Source organism: Prinia subflava, chromosome 13 (genome assembly GCF_021018805.1).
Source record: "Prinia subflava isolate CZ2003 ecotype Zambia chromosome 13, Cam_Psub_1.2, whole genome shotgun sequence".
NCBI lineage: Eukaryota > Metazoa > Chordata > Aves > Passeriformes > Cisticolidae > Prinia > Prinia subflava.
In genome coordinates this window covers 3,568,709-3,592,451 of record NC_086259.1, presented here as the reverse complement: position 1 = coordinate 3,592,451, position 23,743 = coordinate 3,568,709, and the positions used below count along the sequence as shown (strand labels likewise).

At 38.2% G+C, this 23,743-nt stretch overlaps 1 protein-coding gene and 1 long non-coding RNA gene across 4 annotated transcripts in view; one reads left to right on the top strand and one right to left on the bottom strand.

The window, feature by feature from the left end:
• CEP89 (centrosomal protein 89) overlaps positions 1-23,743 on the bottom strand; it is a 39,616-nt gene that overhangs the window by 3,137 nt on the left and 12,736 nt on the right. For both annotated transcript variants that reach the window (XM_063410669.1, XM_063410670.1), the window contains 9 exons: positions 23,560-23,610; positions 22,368-22,451; positions 21,372-21,473; positions 18,028-18,139; positions 17,214-17,394; positions 16,110-16,277; positions 15,267-15,408; positions 13,887-13,976; positions 4,368-4,537 (listed from right to left, as the gene is read on the bottom strand). In XM_063410669.1, coding sequence (XP_063266739.1) covers positions 4,368-4,537; positions 13,887-13,976; positions 15,267-15,408; positions 16,110-16,277; positions 17,214-17,394; positions 18,028-18,139; positions 21,372-21,473; positions 22,368-22,451; positions 23,560-23,610 — 1,100 coding nt within the window. The remainder of the gene's footprint in view (positions 1-4,367; positions 4,538-13,886; positions 13,977-15,266; positions 15,409-16,109; positions 16,278-17,213; positions 17,395-18,027; positions 18,140-21,371; positions 21,474-22,367; positions 22,452-23,559; positions 23,611-23,743) is intronic.
• LOC134557562 (uncharacterized) lies at positions 4,544-19,028 on the top strand. 2 transcript variants are annotated; one of them, XR_010082065.1, is made up of 2 exons: positions 4,544-12,099; positions 18,726-19,028. It is a non-coding gene; the product is annotated as an uncharacterized LOC134557562 (long non-coding RNA). The 2 variants fall into 2 exon arrangements; XR_010082066.1 differs by having other exon boundaries at positions 4,544-12,105.

Genomic DNA, 23,743 nt, shown 5'->3' with positions numbered 1-23,743 from the left:
TAAAAGTGTCCTCATGGTTACAATTACTTCAGAAAACAGATGCCTTTAGAGGTTTATCCGAACTTGGAGGACTGATTTTTAAACGGAGCTGGGAGATGCAGGGGCAGGGAGTTCTAATGACTTGGCTTTGGGACAAGCAGTCAGAGCACACTGCTGCCAGGAAAGGGCACAGGCACGCTGCAGTCACAGGGAAGGATTCTCAGTGGGGCACAGTGCCCTGCTCCACAGCTCAGCTCTTTGCCAGCTGAGCCTCTGAGAAGTGCTGGCATCTCCAGTGCAGTTACACAAGGGGGCTTTGTTTGAAAATGCTGACCTGATTGAAATTTAAAAATGCATTCAGCAGAATGGGTTGGGGAGAGGGTGTCTCCTTGCTAGTCACAAGCTCCCTTCCCTTCAGGAATTCGGATTTCAGGGCAGCTTGGTTACTACAGCTGCTGATGCTCTGTACATTTTTCTCAACACCAAAATTTCCTTGCCTCTACGGCTATTTTGCCTCTTAAAGCACAAGTCTTTGCCACTTGGCATTTAAAACTAGATACATGCTCAGTTTAGACACATATGCTGTTTCCAGATGTCTTTAGACAAAAGGCATTAAATTAATTTCTTATTAATGTAGGCTATTATTAATTAAGTAAAAATAAAAATTTCATTCAACACCTAACCTACCCAAAATGTAGGATTTTATAACTTGTTGAGATTAAGCAAAATGCCAGTGCCCCAATGATGTTTGAGGATGAAAAAATTACTAGAAGTAGTTTCTGAAAGTAAATTCTTCTTTAAAAAAGACAGCTTTCTGCCCTCATTGAACTAAATTCATTCAGCCTTAATCTCAGAGTCTTATTTGGGCTGGCTCGAGAATTCATTTTCATCTATCCTGTAACAGTTTATTTAAATATTCCTCATCACAAAGATCAACAGTTTTTATTATGGTTATTATTTTGTACGTCACATCACAGGTAAGACAGCTTCTCCCACTTGCCTATGCACAACTGCAAAGCTTTGTTGCTGTTGACCCTTTTCCAAGGACAGTTTAATGCACTCTCAAACTCACATTCTGCATCCAAAGCACAGCAGCTGTAACTGAGGTACTGCTCCTCTGCAGAAGTCTTACAAAATAAACTCTGACCTAAGTGTCCTGTCAAATGAGACTGGAAACATTTACGAACCTGTTTTTTTACCCTAGGATCACACCATGAACTTTGTTTATATCTCAGACCTCTTCTTTATAGAAAGGTATGAGATACTGGTATCTCTCAAGGTTACTCAGTGACAAATAAAGATGGCATTATCAGCTGCTTGAAGAACAAAATGCTGTTGCTTTAGGTGAAAGGTTGCTGTGAATTTGCAATATTTTCTAGCAAAGGCTGTATAGAGAAGGCTCTACAGAGCAGCTTATAGAAAGGGAAATCTGCCTATCTTTCAAAGCTTTTATTTATCAGCTGTAATTACTGACAAGGCTCTACAGAGCACCTTCCATTAAGGGAAATCTGCCTATCTTCCAACTTTTATTTATCTAAAGTACAACTATATCTATATGTGTTTCTTTTTGAAAACCAAGTAGAAAAATTCTAATCTCTTGGAGGCAATGGATAAGTAGTGGAATTCCTGATTTTTGTTATGAGGTGAAAGAATGCAGGAGGGGAGAAAAATCCAAAGGAGGCAGGTCATCTCTGTTATGTTTGACGAAAGCCCATGCTAGTTTGGATACAGACTTGTTAAAAACAGAGTGAGAGAAGCAGCACATGAACACATCTCTTTGCGTCCACATGCACTGCTTTTGACCATGCTGTGGCTGCAGCAGCTCTGCCTCTGGGCACGCAGGGTGTGCCATGTGCTGTGACACTGCTCAGGTGTGCTGTGCTCCTGTTCAGATCAACAAGGTGGGGCTGCTTCTGTCTGAGCAGGGTCTCACTGAAAGAACAGTGCTGCTTCCAGATCAGAAGAGGGATTTTCCTTTGCTTTACAAGAAAACTTAGCAGCAACAATAGGTACAGAATGCTTTTATGGTAAAGAATTTCATGGTGGTAGCTAAGTCAGACTTGCCCCTATTTCCTAACTCCATATTATTAAACTAAATGCAAGAGCACAATAAATGATATGAAATAGCTTCCTGTCTTCACCTGCTTACAGTGATTCATCATATCTTCAGGTAGATTTTAAAGTAAACGGGCTTTTCTGCTTAAAATGTGGCATGCTACTCTGATTTTTACTATCTAACAGTGAAATTAGAGAATAAACTAGAAATTAGAGAATAAACATTTATTGTATGCACTTATCTTAATATCTATGTAGGCATTTTGCACAGAAACATTATCAGCTAGACAGTATTCTGGACTAAAAATCTACTCTGTAAACACAGCTAGGCACAATAAATCTAAATGTTTGGTACCCTCCTAGCACTAGCAACTTTGGATGCCAAGCTACAGATCATGAGCAACATCTGAACTACAAATAATTTTCTCTTCTTTACTCCTGTGACTGTGTGGAGGGAAGGAAGAGAGAAAATAATAAGCCTTGTAAAATCAGAAATACACAAAGCTGACCCAAATATATGTTTAATTTCTGGCTGATAGGCACAGAAGAGTAGATACATATTTAGATTACCTTGAGGAACTACTTTATGTTGCAGCACTCGAGAAGAATAATGGAATATGAAGAAACTAGTTCATATGAACAGTATCAGCCATGGTGTTAGTTGGTTTTATTGATTTTGTTTCATAAGCATAAAAACTTATTATTTCTTATATAGGTGTAGAATTCAGCTGACTTCTCAATAACATTTTATTTATTTTAATCTACATTTTTTAATATAGTCATCAAAAGAAAAAAGTGAAATCATGAGGTTAACCCAAATACTACTTGGAAGATGACCGTAAAAATTCTTTTTCACTTTTAGAATTGTGTTCATTATATCATATTCTAATAATCACTGTTAAGATTTAACTACCACCTGAAAAAAGCAGTCACTTGTTACACTGTTTAATAATATTGGAGACTACAAAAGTGAAAGACATATCTTAATGGGATTCATCTTGAGTTTGTTTCCATAAACCACTTTTCTTCATCATCATACAGTTAAATGGACTACAATGGTGTAGTTCCAGGTGCAGATCTTGTTTCTTAAAAGGTAGAGTATTAATTGTGTGTGTTTACATAAGAAAAAATTAATTAATTTAGACTGAAAAGGTAAAAGTGATTTAGTATACTGTATGGAAAGTGTAATTAATTATTTTACACATCTGTGTCACATCATCTAATTTGCCGACTTTGGGGCTAGAAGGGTAAATTTTGAATGATCCATATTATGGGACTTCAAACTATACTCTATGCTACATTGAAAAAAAGCCCTCTTTATTTAATTGCTGTTCTCTACAGTAAAAAATTGTAACATGAGCCCAGAGATATAAAAGTCATTTAATTAGTCAAAAATCCTAAATAACTATTTCCAGAGAAATATGGATCAGTTCAATCAGGTTTTTAATGCAAATTTCAGAGATTAATGGAATGTTTGTTGTACCATTCTGCTACTAACACCTGTTTAATTGCACTGTATAAAGTAATGAGAGGGACTGTGCTGATATAAGGCAGATGATACCAAGCCCTGTTTTATTATTGTCTGTTCAAATCTATTTAAATCTATTATTTCACAATGGCAGTGATGACTTGAGAAATGACTGCTTATTACTTTCCTTCAGTTGTAAACAGTTTTTCTTTTATGCTGATAATATGAATGCGCTATGAAGCTTAACACTAACAGAAGGAAAAAATACGTTTAAAGGACTCTATATTTAAAGGATATTTCAACACTGCAGTCATCATCTTTTATAAACTGTTAAATTTTTTTCTCTTTATTTATAGACCAATCTAAGTCACTTATGAATAGATCAGTAAGACAGATTCAAAAGAAAACAGATCTTTGGTGTACTCATTAGATTCCCTTCATTTCCTACTATTCTGAAAACTATTCAGGAGTGTGAATGGGAAAGTGTTCAGCCTTTAGCAGAAGGTGCTATTAAAATAAATTAACATCTTGATTTACAGAATCCTTTCAAATAATCAAAGATTCACTCAGATTGATATCCTTCTTAGACTGATATCCTTCTCAGATTGGTATCCTTCTTAAGAAGTCTTAAGAACAGGAGCAGCCATACAAAATAAATTCCTCCTTCAAAAAATCTTTCTGGGAGCTGGGAATCATGAGCAGGGTTTCAGCATTTTCAGTAGAGCTAAAATGAGGGAGAAAGCAACCCAGAACTTACCACAGGAGACTGCTGGAAAGCAAGCACTGGTGGCTGTGTGCAGGTGCTTTTCCTTGTCCCTTTACCTGTCAGACGTACTTGGACTGCTCGTGGCTGTGCCCCACTCACCTGCTCTTCTCCAGCACTTCATTGAGGGTTTCCTGCTTGTCTTGCAGCAGACGCTGCAGCTGCTTCCTCTCTTGCTCATACTGAGCAGTCTTCCTTTCAAACTCTTTCTCCTGCTCAGTCATCTTGAGACTGATATCTCCAAGCTTCCCAGACACTTTCTTTTTATACACCTGTAAGGGTTAAAGTTAATAGAAAAGAGTGGGATTATAAGACAAATAAGGACAAGTCATTACCAACAAATGAAACAGCTAGATATACTGAATTTCAGTTGAATCTTTACACCAATGCTGCCTTGCTCAGTTATGTCAGGTAGGTTGCATTATGAGATATTTTTAACCTATTTGTTAATTTGAAGGTATCACACTCCATTTTGTTCTGCATATGGAACTAGTGTGTACAATGAATACCATACTGTATGTTTGTTTTACTGTGAACACAATCACCTGCAAAAAAAGGTTTGTTTTCCAAGACACAAAGCTACACTTCATAGCACGTTGTTTACCACTTGCTGAAGTCGTACTTACCAGTACATACCATGAAAAGGTGTTTGCTTTCTTAGTTGTTTAATCTTAATACTAAAAGAAAGAAAATAATAGCTTCACTTGCTATTCATATAACAGTCCACTTGTTCAGTGAAGCACAAGTGATTTTTTGATTAATAGCTATAACTAAATGATAACTAATGACTGATCTTATCTCAAAAATAAGAAATTATTTTTGTACAAAGTAGCTTTGGTTTCTGAAATAACATCCCCATTAAATTGCATAAGCACACAAGAAACTGAAAATTGGTTTGTGTATTGTTACAACATTTCTAGATGCTGCTGCTCTTGACAATAACAAAATCCACTATTAACTTATCTTGTCATGATTACAAGTAAAATGCTAAAACTGTTATTTTCTCTGCAGATTGTGATGTTTCCTACAGGCTATAGAGCAGAGTTTTGGGATGGAAACACCTCCTTTAATAAAACTGTAAAGTAATTTAGTGAAACTTTGAAAATACTGCTATTTATATCTCACTAATATGAAGCTTGATCTCAGGTGCTAATCACTAAGGTTTTATCTTCATCTGAATCAGGAGAGAAAAATTTGAGTTTGCCTTTGGGAGGAATTTTAAAAAAAACATATTTACATGTGCTTTATATAAGGCCATATAATCCTTTCCACAAATTGTTTCCCTTTAACTCTTGTAAAATTGAGTAATTGTGATGTTTAATTTTCTAGAGGTAATAGGATAATAATAGATAACATTTACCTAGAATATTAGTAATTCAATATTTAAGGCTGACCTAAATAGGGTTTTTATCCTAACTTTTCCCTGACAGTTCTAACAGAAGAATAAGAAGCCTGCAAGTTAAACAGCAACATCACCCAACTTTTAGATTCCCAGGGAAGTCTTCAAAATGCAGAGTAATGTTATGGAAGGCTAAAAGTAAACAAGTTCCTTCTGAACAGAAGGTTGCTCAGAGCCAGAGGAAGTGCAGGGTATAGGGAAACAGCTGAACCTTCCCCTCTGTCAGTAAAAGCTCCAGCACTTATCAGGTTCAGCCCAGGTGTGGGACCTGAAATGCCCTCTGTAGGTCAGATGCTCATAATAATTTCAAAGAACAAGAGAAAACTTCTTCTCTCAATTTTGTCATGCAGAAGGCTGCTGAACTGTAGCACTGGTGAAACTCTGTTTTCCACCATGTGGTCACTGACCATCCAGCTACAGCGTGGTCTGTTTTAAGCTGAGGTTTGTGTTTCAAGCTGCACTCTGCCTGAGATGCTTCAGGCTCTGGCTCCTCCCTTCCCCACAGCCGCCTCTGCTGGCTCTGCACTCCCCCTCTACCTTTGCCAGCTGAAGCTGAGTCCCGTGTGCAGAACGGTTGCAAAACCAGAGGGCAAAAATGCACCTTTTTCTTATGGCCCTGTGATTATAGTCTGAAACTAGGTATGAGACATTGCTCTGATCTTGCCTCTACGGATGGATTATAATCAAGTCTGTGTAAAATGCAGCCTGGGCAGGTGGGATGGTTCTGAGTACATTGACAGAGGCAGCTGCTGGCACTTACAGATCCTTCACAGCAGGCTACTGCCTTTCAATTGGTCAAGATAACTTATTAATGTTTCTGAAGTGAAGCAGGTAGCAGCAAACACACTGGTGGAGATGATAGTTTTCAGGAAGAAGATGTTAACACATAGCTGGAAGTCAAAATATTTTCCTCTAGAGCTGGATAAGGTATGCCATGCCCAAGGTCATGGCATCCCATGTACACAGTAAGGAGAATGAGGAATAGTCATGGAATGATCAGGGATAGGTGCTGGTACTGAAGAGGACATCATTTACTCCCATATGAAGTTGTTTCAGGAAGGTATCCTCTTCATCACTGCAGTTCTGTTACACCTTTATATTTAAATAGAAGCTAAAGTTGGAGAATTCTGAATAAAGAGCCAACATAACATTATTTCTACAAACACAGGCTGTTGGGTATGCCCTATGTAATGATCTGGTCATTTGTTGAAGTAACAAAGCTGTTTTTTGTCAATTGTGTTGTTTCTCTCCCATCCTTCACCAGTAAAACTAGTATTGTTCCTTCCAAAAGAGAGCAAAGTACTATCTGAAGAAAACTGTCCCACTTCTCTATAAAGACTGCTGTAAGTCTGATCCTCACAGAATAGCCCTGTGAGTACTGATGAAATTTTTACTGTGTGCTACAGAACACAGCAAATTTTCTCCCACAGTACCTAAAAACTTCTAAAATACTTTAATTAAGATCACTGATAATTATCTTCAAGGCTCTGTAAAAAAATCATATATGGGGGTTGGGGGAGGAAATTCCTTTTTAGTAGTAATGGTAACAGTGCTTGTACCTATAACCTTCCCAGATCAACTGGACTGTGATAGCAGAAAAGGGACAGCCTATTTATTCATAAGGTTTAGTGAAAGTTTAGTCAGGTAGTATTGTGGTGTTAATAGGAAACAAAATACTTCCTCTATTCTCAGTAAAAAAGATATGGGCTAACTGTAGAAACTTTTAATATCAAAGCCAAAAGGTCAATGTTAATTGTTTGGGAAAAAGTTAATCTGTAGTATTATCTGCTAGAGTAAATAAACTTCCTTATTTGCATATTGATATTGGCACAGAGATGAACAGTAAATAGTTGGGAAAACAATCAAAAAGGGAAAAGATTTATACTGGAGATTCTTCAAAACTAAAGGTATGAGAGAACTGTCGGTACATGACCTTTGACAAAAAATAATCTAGTATTAAACAGAATTTTGAGACAAGATAAAACCAACAGAAGAAAAGGAAATTGAAATATCTGTTACTTAAGCCTTGCTTTAATCATGAACACCACGAGCAGGAAACACTTCGCAAAATAATCCAATATTGTGAAACAACTTTAAAATTGGAATTATCGTTAAAATTAATGCCTTACTAGAGAAATCACTTTATACAGGGTATTTCCTTACTCTTATCTTACTCCATTCTTTAACCTATTTTTATCTTATCCTATTTCTTTAACTTATGTATCTCCAATCTACTTTTATCTTGATTCTCTTCTCTTACCAGAAAAAGGGGTTATAATGAAGTATTCTATTCCCATATGCTACAGAATTTGCATAAATAGAGGAGAAGCCTTGAGTTTCCTTTAATCTGTCCCCTATTTTTTGAAGTTGTAGGTTGAACTTGCAAAGTTTTAAAAATATATATAAACCAGGAAGGCTAGAAACTTCTAAGGAAAGTGGGATTTTCCATGGCAATAGCAAACTTTTATGAGCTGAGGAAGGATAGGGCAAAGCAAAATCCATTTTCTGAGCAACACAGCAAGTAACTTAGTCTTACGAATTTTATGAAAAAGAGCACTGCTACAATAGTAAGAGAGATGAGTAACTCAAATACTGGCCTTATAGCACCTCAGCAATTTCTAGAAAGTATTTGCTTCTGTTGCATTTCAGATTTCTCCTAAGAAGTTCAAAAGACTTAACAAACTTTTAAAAGATACTAGAATGGGCTAATGCTAAATGTTTAGTAGTAATTCCACTGCTTCTGGAAGAAATTTTCTAGTCTGCTCTTCTTCCTCAAACTCTAGTAGGAAAGATTCTTATTAAACTTGATAAATAAAGTTTCTTCTGCCTCAAGGAGATATAAGTGGATCTCAGATGTGGTTTGGATAAAAAAATCCTTTAAAAATACATAAATTTAGTGATCTGCCATCATGTGCAATCTCTTATTTCAGAAATAACACGTTGATGACAGCAACCAAATCCAATTTCTTTAGTTTTTATTTAAAATACAACTCAAGGTTTGTTAAAAACAAAAGAAAACAAAAGGAAAAAAAACCCACTAATAATCCAAACACACACACAGACACAATTCCATTCCTGTCAGGAACTGTAATTATACAAAATGTAGCTGTAGGAAAAATGACATTTTAGTTTGTTGTTGCGATAAATTTGAGGCTTTAAACTAACATCCCTTTGGTATCTAGTAACTAATTTGAAATGTTCTGCATAGAAGGTGCTTCTAGTGTCTCTGCAAACTGCCTGTTCTGGTTTCCATGGCTGGAGCTCTCGCAGCCCTCCAAGCCCTCCTCGCCAAGTGTCCTGGGTTGAAAAATGTAACCAAAAATGTGTATTCTATTTTCGTCTGTTGAAGTCAGTTGGGAGATATTGCTCTTTATCTCTTGTAACTCTAGGGGTGGAAAGAGGGCTGATGCCCTCTGTTAATGGGACACCTGATAACACCAGATAAGGCAGTGCCTCCTTATCTCTTGCTCCACCCATCCTCCTCCGAGGGACATCACCTGTGAATGGGCCATTGAAGGCTCTCACAGGACTGATAACATCACCTCATCCCATTGTGAGATGCTCCACCCAGCGGGAGGAGCCAAAGCCTTTCCACAGGGATAAAACCAGAAATCCCAAACACCAAGGGAGCCTGTTCCCACTGGATTCCCAGAGGATGACTGGAGCCTTTCTTGAGGGTCATCTCTACTCCAATGGAGCCACATCTGTCACTCTGGGAGGACTCACTGCGGGCTGCTACCAACACCCTGACCAACAGGGTGTCAGGGTTGCATTCTGACTCTGTCAGTGCTCCTTTGTACTATTACATTTGTCTTATTTTATTTTTATTTTATTTTTACCTTTCTTGTTGTTTGTTCTCTCTCTATTAAATTGTATTTCTGATTGGAGTCTCACTGGTTTTGCTTTCAAACCAGCACAGCAAGGCAGGCAGGCGCAGCATGGCTATCACCAAAGCAGCTCCCAGGTAACTTCAGACTTCCACACACAGTTCCTTAGGTTGTGACTTATCACCTGCCCGAGGAGAGCCCCCTCCACAGCCCAGAGAGAACAAAAGAGAGCCTTGTTTGAGTATGAATCCCCCTGGGCCAAATCTACACAAGCCCAGGAGTGCCCAGAAATGTGAGGATTGAATTAGAACCTCCAGAAAAACTAAAATACATCAATCCGCACAGACATGCGGTAGAAATGCAAGCTTAGTTTTAAATAAATAGAGGATTTTTAAGTGCCTTAAAAGAAATAACAGCCTGTATTAGCTAGTAAGAGAAGCCCAAAAGTCTAGTTTAAAGTTTAGCAATATTGCCTTTTGCAAAGTTAGGTAAATTCTAGTCATAACAAAAATAATGTAGCCTTGCTAAAAACTCCTAGATATAACAGATAGAGCTATATGCATAGAATTTATGTAAGAATTTGCCAATATTGTCGTATATCAATCTTAATTTAGGATTGGCCCAGCAGGACTGTAGAAAATTTGTGTAGGTACCAGATTGGCTAAAAATGGAATAAAATGCACTGTTTTGAGAATGCTAAAACACACAGGCTCACGAAAAACACCAATGCTGCTGCTGTTGCTATTGCTGCGAGTAGTATTGATAAAACACTCACAGAACACAGATTGAGTGCTGTGGCTGCTGCTTCTGCTTGAGACTTACAAGCTTTATGTTAGAAGGCTCCTGCATACTACTGTGGGCTCTGATAACTTTTCCTTCATGGGACTGATTTAGCCATGCAATAAAGGACTTTGCTTTTACAACTACCCATTGCCACAGTCTTCAATGAGAACATGCAGGAAACTTGACAGAACTCCAGATGTCAGTTCCCTGCTCTTAAAGGGACCCAGCCACCCCCTCCTTTCCCTGAACCATGGTAAAACACGCTGGTTCTGATGTCTCTTTCCAGCCCTAGGTGGTAAAGAGACAGTAAAACAGACTGCAGGTAACTTAGAGGAAATATGCACACACGATTTTTTTAGGTAACCTAGGACAGCAGGGTAGACACTATGCTGTCATTCTGGCTAGCCTCCTAGGAGGACCTTGGCTCCTGGGTTTGTTACAGAGATCTTGGAAATAGATGATTTTGTTGCAGTCATGGCAAGATGGGTTATAATCAGCAGGCTCAGAATGCCTGAGACACATAACCAACCTTCCTGGGGATATTGATCTCCTCCCTGATTTATGGAGGCACTTTTGTGCAGAGTGTGCAAGTCATCTTCAGAGTTCACAGTTGAGTGGAGAAGTGTGAGAAACTGAAACAGTTTCAGACAAAAGCCATCAAAAATTTGGGTACATTTCTCTCTCTTCTGCATACTGATCAACTTATCTGTGAAACAGAATCCAATGTTTCCTTACCAGTAAGATGAATGTATTTCCTTTCAATTTTGGTTATGTTTTCTACGCAAACATGGTTAACTCTGGGAAATAAGCTACTTAGTATACAAAATAGTGACACACACCACAATAATTCAGAGATTCTTTGTATACATCAGCTAACATCACAAAGTGTGAAAGGTTTTGAACATATGAATGAGGGGAACAAAGGGAATGAATGAAAGGAATGAAGGGAAAACAGGTGTTGCAATATTATACGCTGTATTACCTGGGCCCTTGTATTTTCCAATTGGTAATCTGGGACAAAAAAAAAGGGATGATAATTAAAAGATTTGGGGAAAAAACAATTCATCTTTAGGACTGACAAAACAACAGAAGCAGTTTCTTAAGTAACTGCATTTAAAAAACTAGCAATGCTCCATCAATTTTCAAGGGTCCCATACTAGAAGAATCTAGAGTCTAACAAAGCAGAACGAATACTCTGAACAGAAACACCACGTATGCAGCAAGACTTAAATCAATCCACGGTGCCCTGATTTCAGACACAAAGCACCTTTCTCCAAGTCCAGATTAATGTTGATAGGAACATGGCAAAGGAACATTGATTATAGGAACATTGTCTCCTTCAAATGTGCTGGCATGAGCAACTGGTAACACAAACAGGACGTTGTGCAATGAGTACACGTAGTTCTGAAATACACAGCTCCTCAGGGATCAGGAAGTGCTAGGAACAAATCTTTATTGCTTCCTCTTCATCAATGACAACTTTGTATTCTAAATGCAAAGGCAGCAAGATGGCAGGAAAAAAATTAAGGCCAAATTAGTAAACTTGCATGAAAATGGGGGCAGTTACAGTAGGAGATGCTAGATCCACTCTTACATGCAAGGCTTGTGCAAATTACCTGACTTCAGAGGGAAGTGTGTGCCACGTGTTTCCAGTGGAGAATGGCTGTCCCACCTAGCCTTCCCTCTCTCCTTCCACCAAGAAAGACTTGCATTGAGGTGAAAGAAGCCCCAGAAAAATGTTTTGAGACACACACACTTGCATCTGACCTGCAACAGTTTTGGATGAGCTTGTTCCTGAGATACAAGGCAACAAACTCCACAAAAGGTAAATGTAAGTATACATAATTATATCTAAAAAATAGACAATACAAGTGCCTACAGTGCGAGTCTGTCAGTAACTCAGTGCTGTAGGTTAGAAACTTTTCTCTCCTCATAACCTGAGAACTCTATGCTCTACTTCATATGTGATAATTTGTATTTCAGATCTTGTATCTTGCAGAAATATCTGAAGATAGCTAAAAGCCAAGGCAAAATAACCTTTTCTAAGATAAGAACTAGCCCAACATGTTATCAATAACTGTGTCACCTTTTCAGAAAAATGGATGTGTTTTAAGTACTATTATCACTGCAGATGGATTACACTTAAATACTTCATAAGAGGTTTATCCTGAAACTCAATACAGGGCAGTTACCCAATTTGTGATTTCCTGGAACAGCAAAGAAATAAATCATATTAGCTTTTAGAATAGTTCCATTAATACAATAACCAAAGAGCATATGGTAGGCGTTGTGTGACTGTTTAAATCCTCTGCTTTACTGACAAAAATAAAGAATGGAAAGGTTTTGCAAGTAGATTAGTCTTACTTCTGCTAAATAGAAACACATTATTTAAGAACTTTATTTACAGATTTTTTTCTAATTTCCATTAAGAGTGGGTAAAGACTTTTTAATTTTGTTTTGCACTTAAAATTCACTACATGTAAATGTTCTTAATTTTATGCCAATGCCTTCTCTATCCCTTACAGTAGTCACAGATCCATTGCATTGCAGAAGAATACAAGCCACTGTCTTAGTAGGGGAGGCATGAATGATGGTGAAAAAAGCTAAATATATTTTATGGCTGTATTCGTATAATTATGTAAATTTTTTTACGGTAGTGTTTCATGCATTCAGATATTTTATGAAGGGTTCCTTACAAATTCAAGCTCTTTTTCAGCTTACTGCTCTCTCTTTACACTTACAATTTCATTTATTTTCTTGGTTGCTACTTTCTATGCTGCATTGATCCTTACAATGAAGGTGCAGATGGAGTCAGTCTCCATTAACACAGCGTTGGGGCACATTTGTGTCATTTGATGCAGGAATAGCAGTGGGAGTCTTGACGGGCAAAGTATAATATGGAGACCCTCTGCTTTAGGACACACTGAACAAACTTGACTTAATACAAAACACCTTTTGAAAGTAATATATACACTACTTTCTAGATATAGAAACCAAGAATACCAGGTATCTTTCTCCTTTCTAAGATTACAGTAAAAACAATCATGATAGCACCAAAAATGCTGAAACTGTAATATTGCAATTACATGCTGAGCTTTTTATTTGTTTAGAGAGTTGGAAAGATAAATTATAATGTATTCTCAAACTAGGCTGGATGTCTGAACATTCTCTGAGTTTCTCAACCTTCTACCCTATGGTCACAAGAAAGTACTTGATGTACACTTGAGATAACACTTTTAATTCTTCCAAATCTAGTTGTAATGGACTTCAAGCTGAAGGAATGGTAAAGCCTCAAAAAAGTAAAGACAGAATATTTGGGTTTCAATACAGAGCAAAAAATGAAATACAAATAATCTTTAAGTATTATTACAACTACTCATCATTCTCCAGGTAATGATGTAAATGCAATGATCTTGCAGATACGCAATGTACAAATACAACGGAAGAAGGCACTCGTAAAAATAATAATGATGATCTATTTTGTTTTTTCAAAACTTTTAAAGATAATCTATACATAACTCTTTCATAAAAACATTGACACAGATTAACACTTTTCTCATTAAAAACCCCAAACATTTCACAGTAGATATTTAGCATAAAAACACTGCTTACCTTAACTTTTTCTTCCAGTCTTCCTAAGCGTAGACTGCCTTCTATAATTTTCTTGAGAACACCATGATTCTCATTTTCCAAACATCTGGCCTGGAACCATGCAGTATACAAAGCTACATGTAACCATTCTGTTTGTTTGTCAGGGCAAACAAAATGCATACAGTGAGGGAGACACAGCAATTCCACTTTCAACTCTAAGAATCTGAATAACCAACAGGGATAAAGAGTCCTAGAAATTACTCTCGTAACAGCTCATTAATAATTTGTCTGCTGACTGTTAATACTGTGAAGCAGTATTATTCTGAAATGAAACATACTTATGTAAACCCAACCAATTCTGTGGTTTTTTCTACAGATATACATATGTATACGCAGGGATCCCATTTTTATGCATGAGACTCATCCTTTGGGTCACATTGAGTAATGTGCTCTCAAACAAGCCCTTGAAATCGGCAGGGGTTCAGGCAAGGATATTTCTAATAGGGTATGCTTTATATTTAAAAGTAGATATCCCAGAGACTGGGATCTAAGAATCATTTGCCCCTGTTTCTAGGAGAAATTTATTGTGCCCAGTTTCACAGTCCTGAAGCCCAGTTTGCAGTAGACAAGGATTTGCATTGTGTCTAGTTGCTCTTCTAGAATTAGGAATTAACTCCTCTATCTTTTTATCCAATGTTGATGACAACCTTTGTCTACTACCTGAACAACAAATAAAAGAAGCTTTATTTCAACAAAGGTTTGTGAAGTTATTTCAGATTCAGTTGGAAGACAAGAGTATGAAAATGGAAAATTGAAATTGTGCCCAGTATTTTGTAACACAACCAAAATGGGCTTACCAAAAGCCCAGCAACCTCCACGCCAGGCACTTGCACTAAAGAGTTGTTCCAAAACTCTTGATCAGCGTGTTAAAATGACTGCTGACCAGTAAGGAGCAATAATATGCATATGCATCCACAGCAGAAGCTCCATACAGATCACTTCAAGGATAACAGTACACCCTTAGACTCAAAAACAAATATTAAAATTTTATGATTGTGTGCTATCTTTAAATACATGTAGCTCAACAACAACTTGTAAAATTACGTTAAAAAAATCTTTTAAACTTGAGATGTTGCATTGCAAACCTTAATGCTCATGTGAATTAAGGCTTAATTATATTATCTCCAGAAATAGGAGTAGTTGCATTTAATCACTCCTCTGGAAAAAAATCTTTCACTGCTCCTTTCCTATTTGCTAAAGTTTACTTAAATAGAACTAAATCCTTAAACTGGACTTACAGCTTTATTCTTTGATAATTCAGATTAATAATAACTTGTGCCAGTAGCATGATAATTGTGTGAAATATCAATTAACTCATGTTAATTATTTAAAGATAATTACCAATAATACAAGATGATCACGTTCCTTAGCTATCTTCTCCACCAGCCCAATAAGGTTTGTTAGATAGTGATGGGCTGTGACTTCTTTTTCCATTGCTTCCTCCAGCTGCAGTTGCAAAAGATCTATTTTCTTCTTTAATCGTCTGAAAAAGAAAAAGGAAAATCTTTGGATTGGGGATTGGTAACGGCCTTAAAAAACTTGTATCACACGTGCAAATCAACATGTACAAGTTTCAATCATACATACTGTTAAAAATGCACTGGCTCAGAATATTTGCAGTGCCAACAAGATCGTGTTCCAATTTTTGGGGCTGTTTTTTCTTTACACTATGTTATCTGAATAACAACAGTAACAATGACTCAAAAGAACAGTTTGTGCAATGGCTACAAGCTTGCATCTCTTAAGATACAGGACAATAATATTGTCTTTACTTTTTAAAATACTCTGAGCTCATCTCTAAACAACTAGGTGCATGAGAAGATCTGCAAATAGTGTTATCCTTATCTAACTCATTAGATAAGGATAATGTACTACTCATAGTGTAGTCTACTCATTTTCAGATAAGTACACCTAATGATTAATTGCTATAGCTAACTACTAAATTAAAGATGTATTCTTAATTTGCACATAGACACAGAAAAGTGGGCATGTAAACGTACAAAGGTTAACAAAACTTGGCAACCAGGCCTCTAGACGTGACAAAGATACAAAGTTTAGGAAACATGGGGTTTTTGCAGTAGGTAGAAATTCACATTATGGGAAGTTAGACAATATTTTGGAGATATTTCCATTTTTTAAGATATAAAAGTATTTCTGTACAAGTAAATGAGACTGTGATAGGACCTGTTCGTCTTTTGAGTCACTTGCAGCTCAGTTTCCAGGATTTTCTTGTCAGCCATGAAGTTATTTTTCTCCAAGAGCAGTTTCTTGTTTTCAGTTTGCAGTGATGTTATCTTTCCCATTACAGCTTCCACCTCACAGCGCTTTTTCTCCTGCTCCTCTTGTAAACACCTGCAAAAACCAACAGTGTAGAACAGATATCATGTATAGATCTACTTCACTAAAAGGCTAAGTTACAGGAAGATACCCATGTTGAAGTTATGAAATAAGATACACTGAGAATCCTCAATGTTCACTGGTTACATCAATGAGATTGATTACAATCTCATATCAAAATCATTACTAAATTATTGAAATAATTCCTTCTGACTGCACTTTATTTAAATAATAAAAATATGTAGTCCAGGTGTGGACTACATATTTTGTACACAGGTGTGTAGTCCAGCCCTTTGTGCTTCTTTTTTTTTCAAAGAAAATACTATCCACGCCAAAATACAAGGTCTGAGGACTTCTCAGGATGGCACTGTACCATGACACAGTAACCTGCACTACCCAAGGCTTGAAAGCATACAAATTTATGGAATGTCTTCATGGAAATATTACTCTGCAGATTATGCTGCATGGCAGCACTTTTGAGTTGAGCTGTTTTGTGTAATTTCCATATTGTAACAACTGAAGAAACTTAAAACTTCTAGTTCAGAATTTCAGGATTCTTCAGACATGTTCCAAAGACAGGAACACAAGAATGAGAATGTTTTATATGTAGCATTGACAGAGGAAAATAGATTTGAGAAAAATGGTATTTTTAATGCCACCTCTTCTACTGCTTAAAATGGTACAATTACCAGTAGGTACTCTATGGAAAAAACACTTCTACCAATGTTTCTAGAACTAGGATTTCCTTTTGTAATTTTAAATGTCTCTAAAAGCCAAGACAGTCTTTTCTAAATACTTCTCTCCCTTTCTTTGTGCTTTGGAAGTTATCTTCCTGGATTGCCACCATATGTTTCCACTGGCTTCCCACCTACAGAGCACTAAATGCACAGCCTTGGTCATGTGCATGTTTTTGCATCAATGTTTCTCTGTTCACCATATATAAACTCATACCTTTTTAAATCATTCACCAAAGCCACGTGCTCCTCTGCTGGTATTCTGCTATCCATTTTGGCTTTCAGCTCTTCACATGTACAACACAAAGCTTCTAGCTGCTTCTGATACTCTGTTATTTCTTCCTCTTGACTCCGTTTCTTGTCTTCTAAGACTACTATTTGTTTGGTCAACTTTGCAGCTTTCGGAAGGAGGAAAAAAAAGTCAACTGTGTATAGAAGAACTAATTCAACCACTTAGTAAAACTTCAACAAAACCATTAGTACGTTAATTCCTAGTTGTTTACAACATTATGTAACAGAGGATTTGTCAGTTTGTGTTTTAACAGTTTGGACTTGATTTTTTGCTGTCTCAAGCAACTTGTTTTGGAAAAGTGCAAAACCTTCAAGAGTAAATTTTTCAAGACTTACATAAGCTTATTGAAATGTCATTTTACTCTGAAAAATTCTGACTCAGTCTAAAGTGCTCTTCAATTATGCACATGACTATTGCTGTTCAATAGTTCTCACTTCTGCAGAAGTTAAGTCAAAATGGAGTATTTTTTAGAGTGTCAATAGGTGATAATGACTTTTTTTTTTTAAGTATCAGTTGACATCCAGAGCTTAATCTTCTATTAATGTTACCTACATTTAAGGACATGTTTCAGGCATATATAAAGTTGCAAAAAACCACAGCCAACCAAACCCAAAACTCCGCTAAGCTTGCCAAAACAAATAATGACAACACAAAACAAACAAAAACCCCTACAAAAATCACAACCTGCAGTACCATCTTTAGTGTAGTTCAGATGACTGGCCACTCAAAGCACTTTTACCTTCTTGAACATGCTCTCTGTAACTCTCTTTTGCTTTAGCTTGTTGAATTTTGAGTTGCTCAATCAGCAGTCCATTTTCCTCCAAGACCAGCTTGGCCTGAGACTGCAGCAGCTGCCTGCAATGATAACCGGCTTGTAAATAAAATATAACTCAAATGTTAAATTATGTCCAAAGAACTAACAAAACTGACTTGCAACAGTGTAAACTGAAATAATTGTATTTGAACCTCTTTAAAAAACAGTTTAAAAACCTTTCTTGAAAGCAATATCCAGGACCTGAAGTAACCAAATCTATACAGATACTAACACCTGTATTTCTGCCTCATTGAAAGTAGGTCTATGCCACTGGGTCAATCTACCAAAAGACTTAAGATGATGATGTGTAGTAAATATAGTATGTTAATTCATGTTTTGGTGCCTGCAAACTCTAAATATGTTCTGTAAAATGTAACACTGGTTAAAGTCAGGCACGGAACTGACTAATCTCAAGACAGGCAACACCCAGAAATGGCCATTCAGAGGAGGACAATGCAATGCCAGGAACTGGAGACTTTGCCATTGGCATCAGAATAGAGCACACATCAAGATAAGAAATCAGTCCTCCCAAAACACTGGACCTGTGAACGCCCAGCCATCACACTTATCTAGGAGGGGAATGCCTGTCCATTTGTAATTTCATCTTCCATTCTCCCACCCAGGAAAGAAATTAACACTCCTCCCTCCAAGAGGAAGCCCCATTCAGCAGATAAACGAGACACATTCGAATAACCAACCCAAGAAAGCAAAGAACTGTGAGGAAATCCTATGCCAGGGGCGAAATAAACTGTATAAAACCTGGACCCCAGAAGGGGCCAATTTGTGAACTCTGGGGGATTGCAGTGCAATGGAGGCTGCTTTCCGTTCACCCTCTGACGATCCCAGGTATCGTCACTGTAACTCTGCTTGTTGGTTTTACCGAAATTCTGTAACTTTATTATTTTAATAAACCAAATTATATTTAATTGGCAAAGTGGATTGGCATTTATAACAGATTCATGCTGTCTCTTCCAAAGTCCTCCTGTGTCATCTGAGCCCTTGCGTGCAACTACTACGTGTGTCATGGGTGCAAGAATTTTTATGTTCACATAGTGGATGCTGTTCCAAAACTTGTTACACTGATTAGGAATTATCTTCCATTTTCCACTTTGAGTTTGTTTTTGGTGAATGAATACCCAGCTGTTGTTCCAGCTACACTATCCCGAGTACCATAATTGTAGCATAAGAATTTTTTGTGTATGCTGTGGCTCCTGTTCCTGCTGCACATACAGAGAGCAACACTGTCCTTTTCCAGCCGTTGTTGTTTAAGTAAGAAAGGCCAATCTGCATAAGCTCCAAATAAAAGAGGCTTTCCATTTCCTTGGCTACACCACAAACCCTTTCAAGCTTTGATTCTCTGTACTTAAAGATACATACTCTCTGGAGATTTCCAGACAACTGTATTGGTATTGCCCAGCCAATACTAGAAGGACCTATTCTAATATACTCCATGACCTTTCTTTCTCTTTATTGCTGCTGCCCTAAAAACCTCACAGTCATCTTGCAATGACCCAGTACAAACAGATTCTTCTCCATCTCAGTTACCAACTGATGAATCTTCTCTATCTCAGTTACCAACCAATCTCACTTAGGTAAATTGTTAGTAAGTCTCAAGTATTTTTTACTACTGTCCTGGTTTAAACAACAGGTGTCTTCCAAGGAAGGTTGGAACCTCCCTTGGAATGAAAAATATGAGCCCCTTTCCTCTGAATTATTATAACTTTGAAACCACCGGGCTTTCAGGCAAAGATATGGGAAAAGGAAAAGCAGTTCTTTACTAGAATATATATATGTATATATGTATAACAAGGCCAACAAACAACCTCCACCCAGCCCAGGCACGCAGTCCCGGCCGTCTCTGGCCTGCGGCGCCTTCCCCTGCCAGGCAGCTCCGGGCACGGCCGCCAGGGGCGCCGTGGCTGCCGGCCAGGCCGCGGCTCCCGCGCCTGCAGGGGGCGCCGTGGCTCCCGCGCCTGCAGGGGGCGCCGTGGCTCCCGCGCCTGCAGGGGGCGCCGTGGCTGCCGCGCCTGCAGGGGGCGCCGTGGCTGCCGCGCCTGCAGGGGGCGCCGTGGCTCCCGCGCCTGCAGGGGGCGCCGTGGCTCCCGCGCCTGCAGGGGGCGCCGTGGCTCCCGCGCCTGCAGGGGGCGCCGTGGCTGCCGGCCGGGCCGTGGCTCCCGCGCCTGCAGGGGGCGCCGTGGCTGCCGCGCCTGCAGGGGGCGCCGTGGCTCCCGCGCCTGCAGGGGGCGCTGTGGCGGACGGGCAGGGATGGAAAAGGGGCTTCCCGGGCAAACCCGCAGGGGCGGCCGGACCCGCTGCCCTCAGGATGGCAAAATGGCCGCAGCAGGAACGGCCAGCAGCGGCTGGGACAGCAGAGGCGGCCACAGGGTGCAGCAAAGAGTCCGGAGCCCTGCCAGAAGCTGTGGGGTGTTAAAATGTAGCGAAAATGCTGAAGCAGGGGCAGACAGGCTGCTGCAGGCAGCCAGGAGATGCTCCCTCCAGCAAGGGATTGAGGGTTGAGGTCCCCTTCCCAGGGAGGTCGGGTGTTGGAAAAGGTCCCTGTTCAACAGCTGCTCTCGCGAGCAGCAGCTCACCCACTGTAAGGAGAATCAGTGCAGGATGAAAACTCCGCAGCGGCAGCAAGTCTGGCACCAAAACCACACCTGTCCACCCCAATCCAATCCTGAGAGAGTGAGGAGCTGAGCCCAGCCCCAGACAAAACCTCCTGGTATCTCTGCACTTCCCAAGGGAAAGTGCCCCAGCTAAGAGAGTAGCCAGCTGCACCCTTCCCCCTCCTCTTCCTCCCAGCCACATCTTTCGTCTCCCAAGCATCATCCTTCCCATCTCTTAGACGACAAATGGGAGAAAACTCCCTGAGAGAAAAAAAAACCTAACTCCAACAACTACTTAACTTCATTATGTTGGCATTGTCTCAAGAACATCAAATTCTTCTAAAGCCATATTCCAGTGCTATTTTATATTAGAAGAAAACTTATGTTATTTGCACACTGTAAAGGTATGTAACCTGCAATATCTAGGACAGAATTACATGTGCTTCCGGTGCATAACTCCACATGCATATTTAATCTTTACTCTAAAATTATTCCAGGCATTGCAGATCAGTAATGTTTCAACATGACAATTGTGACGCTATTAATTCTTCAGAAAAACAATAGGACAAAAAAAATTTCCTTAAGATCTGTAATTTTAAAAGTTTGCATGAAATAAGCAAAATAATTTTTAACTTTTAAACTCATTTCTAGTAATATAACTTGCCATTCTGTAGGGGCAATGAAGTTTTTTAATTGCTCATGCAGATCTTCGTTCTCCTTCACCAACTCTTCAACTCGTGCTTTAAAATTCTTCATATCCTCCTGGAAGACACAGGATTTAATATAAAACTCTTTATAATTATTTTGCTTTAAGTTTTACACCAAGAAAAATTTTTGCAAGTACACATGCTTAGGTGCCTTCTAGTTCTTGTCGTAATAGAGTATTATCTCACTACTCACTCATCTCTAATTCAGGTGTGCCTATTTGATTTCTAAATAGTTTCATTAATCTAGTAATATTTGATTAAAAATAATACTAATTTTGTGCCACATTTTTGCAAGTTGTAGACCTTTAGAAGATATGTTTAAAAAGCTGAATTCTGGAAATTACTGGATGATACTATCCATTATTAGGAGGAGTGACATGGATTTGAATAAAAGCCAACACAGTGAATTTACAGTAATATAAAAAATCCTTGCTGTTTTCTCTTTAATTTATGGCTTAATTTTTTGAAGGAAATACATTTCTTTTCAAAGCTTAGGAAAGCTGTAATCTGAAGCAAATACCTTTTTTTTAAAGATTCAGTCACAAAAAATACTTGTAAAAAGGCAAAAGAGTACCCATTCCTTTAATACCTAGGAATAAGTATTCTTCTACCACAAAACCCACAAGCAGCTGCAAGAGCAGCTACACAGAGCACTGTGTTCCCATTATGAATGACAGTTGTAAATTCTTTCTACCATGTACTAGTTTACAGTTTGCTCTATTTTTGGAGCACATCTTCTGTATCTCAGTGTAGTGCATGCTCCTAAATGTGAACAGGCTGACAAAAACAACCAAGTCAAGCAGGATAAGACAGCACAATAACCATGCATGGAAAAGTAAAACAAAGTCACTTTAAATTTTAGGCACACAACAGCATTGGCAAATCCCTTTAAAAAAATTCAGTAGTTTATTTCTGCTTTAGTGTATATTTTTTCTAAATGGCAACTTGCCTCATGTTCAAGAATAAAATCTTCCTTTTCTCTTATTCTATCTTCATATGCCAACAGAAGAGGTGACAAATACTTCATATCCACCTTAAAATTTAAAAATAAATACATGTAAATTACTTACATAATTCATAAGCCATAATTTCATCTGTATGTTTTACTTCAGCCATAGATTATTAGTTTTGAAAGCTGTTCGAGGGGTTTCATGTACGACTTGCAGACTAAAGTGCAGAACTTACACAAGCATGCAGACCACCATAATCAGAACTATGCTGCAGAAAGAGTTCACAGTGCTGTGTTAGGAGCAAGCTTTGGAAAGGAAGAGACTGCATGCTTTACTTGCATTTTTCTTCTAAAAAGCAGCTTTAACTTATCACTATATGTAACACAGCACAATATGGATGCAAATGAATACAAAACAAGATTCAAACATCACAGGGAATACTACTGCTAAAAAAATTATCCCAGAGTCATTTGTAAGTGGGAAAGGAATTTTTACACTCTCAAATCTGCATCTTTTAAGACTAAATACCTACATATGTGATTATTGGCTGTTTTGGCTAAAAAGACAGAGAAGGAGAACTTTCCCGTTCTGTACAGTTCTCAGTAACAGTGAGGAAGGAGAGATCTGATATATGAATAAGATAAATGGAAGATCTGATTAGCATTTCAAGGAGAAATTGTTTTACATATTACAAATGCATTCCCTTTCACGGACTATTTGCCTCCCCCTTGGCAGAAATTCACAGGCTACTACTGGATCCATGACCATTCCTACAATCAGAAATATTCTGTTCTCTTTTAGAGAACAGAATAATCTTAATAATCTTAGAAAAAGTAACAGCAAAAGATTAACAATTAAGCAATAGACCGTGAAAGAGCTTGAAGCAAACTATCTGGCAGACAATTCTAAGTGAAGATGGCATTTAGGATTCTCAGTGTAACAATACTTTTTAACAGTTCAAAGTTGGTGACTGTACAGTTTGTAGCTTGCTGTACATTCAACTGGAACTGCACACATTCATTACAAAGTTCTGCCATAATATTTTTCTGTAACAAACAAATGTTTATAATATTCTGTTAGTATGTGATAGTTCAGCAGAGTAAGATGTGAATACTTTGACTCCAGTTTAAAAATTCTACTACTTTACTTGGAGAGGAAAGAACTGTTAAGTGAAAATATTATTTGACTTACCAGCCATGGTGGTCGTGGTCCTTTCATGGGTAAGCTCGTCAGCTTCAGATTCTAGAGTAGATATTTTAAAAGATGCTGATATTACTTCCTGCTTTTTGAAGCACCAGGAGCTGTCCACTAAAGTCACAATTATCACCCCAAACAAGCTTATGTTTTGATTTCATGTGTTGCATATGTAACACAC